This window comes from Suricata suricatta, chromosome 8 (assembly GCF_006229205.1).
Source record: "Suricata suricatta isolate VVHF042 chromosome 8, meerkat_22Aug2017_6uvM2_HiC, whole genome shotgun sequence".
Taxonomy (NCBI): Eukaryota; Metazoa; Chordata; class Mammalia; order Carnivora; family Herpestidae; genus Suricata; species Suricata suricatta.
In genome coordinates this window covers 108,965,693-108,968,850 of record NC_043707.1, presented here as the reverse complement: position 1 = coordinate 108,968,850, position 3,158 = coordinate 108,965,693, and the positions used below count along the sequence as shown (strand labels likewise).

At 39.7% G+C, this 3,158-nt stretch overlaps 1 protein-coding gene across 1 annotated transcript; it reads right to left on the bottom strand.

The window, feature by feature from the left end:
• Positions 1-1,166: 1,166 nt before the first annotated feature.
• LOC115300246 (olfactory receptor 2A12-like) lies at positions 1,167-2,114 on the bottom strand. Its single transcript, XM_029949896.1, has one exon. It carries the CDS (start codon positions 2,112-2,114, stop codon positions 1,167-1,169), a length of 948 nt encoding a protein of 315 aa, XP_029805756.1.
• Positions 2,115-3,158: the final 1,044 nt, after the last annotated feature.

Here is a 3,158-nt window from a genome sequence, read left to right as displayed (position 1 = left end):
ACAATCTCTCTGATGAAGCCAACTGCCAGGTGGAGAGCTCCTCCAAGGAGAGGTCTACATGGAAGAAACTGATGGATGCTCTGGACAGCTGTTAGGAAGGAGATGAGACCTTCAGTCCAAGCCTGCCAGAAACAGAATCCTGGTGACAATCAACTGAGCTTGGAAACAGATCCTTCCCCAGTCAAGTGCTAGGATTTCTGTAGCTGGCTTCTTGATTACAGCCCCTAATCCAGAGGATACATCTAACCTTTGCTCATACTCTTAACCCACAGAAGTTACAAAAAAATAAATATTTATTATTTCAAACCACAAAATTTGAGGGTAATTTGTCACACACCAATAGATAACCAATACAGAGGAACTGCAAAGAGTCACAAGGAAACTTTGGGAGTTGATGATAATGATCTTGATTCTGGTGATGTTTTCATAAGTACATATACATTTCAAAACTCATCAAATTATATACTTTCAATATCTACAGTTCCCCATATGTCAGTGTATTTCAATAAAGTTAAAAATGCATTATGAAAGTGTCTGGGTGGGAGGGGATTTTCCCAATTGCTAGGAGACTCTGCTCTCCCCTGAAAATATCACTTCACTAAAACAGAGCTCCTTACTTTAGTGACATGAGTGTTTATGTGTCCTAAAAGCAATACTCTCCTAATAGTATTAAATAAGAAGTGACTTGTGACCTGTATTAATTTCCTGAACCCTATTTTATATGATTACAATTTTCGCAAATTGTTTTGTCTTCAGACCTTGTCAAATCCCTGAGTTATAATGGTGTCACTGACCTAGGAATCTGGAAGTCATCTTATGCTCAACAATTTGAACTTATTTTATGAATCCAGAGCTCAAGCACTCGGGTTCGTGTTCACTCAGTAATAGAAAATATGAATATTGATGCCAATTCTATGCCAGGCCTTGTAAACTGGTGGTACATAAATGAATCAAATATAGGTGTGCCTTCATGGAGTTCCCTGTCAGGTGTCTTTAAGCTAGAGAAACACCTACTGCCATAACCTTCTGGGTATTCTCATATATGATCTTACTGAGTCTAACATGTTAATATTATGTGTACCCATTGGATGTTGGAAAGAATTTAGATGGAGAAGTCATGTAGGCTGTGTCCCGGGTTTGTTGCTGGTGCCCATGCTTCTGTGACTTCATTCTGGTGCTTTACCCCAGCCTGTCACTTTGAGGAAAGCCCTCTTCACATCTTTGTTCCTAAGACTATAGATGATGGGGTTGAGGAAGGCAGAGATGACATTGTAGAACAGAGCCAACTTCTTGTCTTCCTCTGGGGAAGACTCTGAACCAGGTCTCATGTACATAACCATACATGGTATAGAGAACATAGTGACCACAGTGATGTGGGAAGCACAGGTGGAGAAGGCCTTGAGCCGCCCTTGGGCTGAGCGTATCCTCAAGATGGCAGCAAAAATATTGATGTAGACAATGATGATGAGGGAGAGTGGGACCAACAGAAGAATGAAGCCCAAGATGAAGTCCACCTGATCATTGAGAGATGTGTCTGCACAGGCCAACTTTAAGACTGCAGGTACTTCACAGAAGAAGTGATTGATCTCATTAGGACCACAATATGGAAGAATCATAGCAGAGACGGTGTATATCAGGGCACAGCTGATACCCCAGACTCCACAGAAGCCCACCATTGACCCACATAGCAAAGGCCTCATAATGACTTTAGACCTCAGAGGATGGCAAATGGCCACATACCTATCATAAGCCATGATTGCAAAAAGCCAAGACTCAGTGATTCCTAGCATCAGGAATATGTACATCTGGGCCACACATCCAAAGTAGGAGATGGTCTTCTTCTTGCAAACCAGGTGCACCAGCATCTGGGGCACTGTGGTGGTGACGTAGCCCATGTCCATAATAGATAGGACACTGAGGAAAAAGTACATGGGTGTGTGGAGGCGGGAGTCCATGCGTATCAAGGTGATAATGAGCCCATTGCCCAGAAGGGTGAGGAGGTAGAGGCAGAGGAAGACACTGAATAGAAGGAAGTTTATCTCTGTGTTACGAGAGAATCCTAAAAGAATAAACCCAGTAAGAGAGCTATGGTTTCCCCAGAGTAAGTCTCGCATCTTCTCCTGGTATAGAGGACAGAACCATGATCATTCATAAAATAAAGTCTCCAGATTCATATCCTGTTGCTACTCTTTTATTAGGAGTGCCAAATATCAGTAGCAAAGTAAGTTCTTATCAAGAAACCCATAAAGCTGGGAACCAAATTTTTACAAAAGAATTTCCAATTTATATGAAACAACATGTTAATGTTGTATTACTTAATCCCAGTTTATTCTGAGACCACAGTTAATAAATTTCACATTTCAATATGTAGAACTTGCAAAAAGGAGTGTCCAAAACCGTGTCCTGCACTTCCTGCAATTCGCCATAGTTCATGGAGCTTATAAAAGATTTTCAAAGTGGTCAAGAAAATAATTGGATATTTGAGACTATAGCATCTGTTGTTAGTTTCATACCAAATGGAGATTTCTGCCCCTCCTTGGAAGGTCTTATCAAAATGGGCTTCAGTGTGACCACTTGAATAGCTTGATAGGTACTCTGGAACTTTAGAGACATAGTTATTGGATATCTGACTTACTCCAGAAGACAACTGTTATTTGCAAATAAATTCTACTTCATGAAAAGTCAAAGTTAGGTGTTTCCATGACCAGAGTGGGTAATACAGACAGAGAGAGAGAGAGACAGAGAAGGAAGGAACAAGAAAGTGAGAGAGAGAAATTACCATGCTAAGATACTATACTCCATAAATATATCCATAAGGAATGAAAGCTGTTTTCTTTCCAAAAACACATAATTAATTACTAAAAGACTCATAGTAAAAGAAATATTAATGACCTTTTTTAAGGTAAAGGAAAATAATCCCTGATGGAAGTATCAAATTGAAAGAAAATAATGAACACCAGAAATCATAAATGTGTGGGTCAATATCATAGAATATTGGTTGTTTAAAGCAACAAAAATAGTGACACACTGATGGAGCTTTAAATATACACATAGAAGTTGAATATGTAACAAAAATGGTCCAAGGAGCAGGAGGAGGAAATGGACCTAAACTGTTGTTAGATATTGCATTGTTTGGAAAATGGCACTTTAAGTGAGAC

Bases quoted from the DNA above. Each gene is read 5' to 3' on its own strand.
- LOC115300246 (XM_029949896.1), bottom strand. From the start codon at position 2,114: ATGCGAGACTTACTCTGGGGAAACCATAGCTCTCTTACTGGGTTTATT.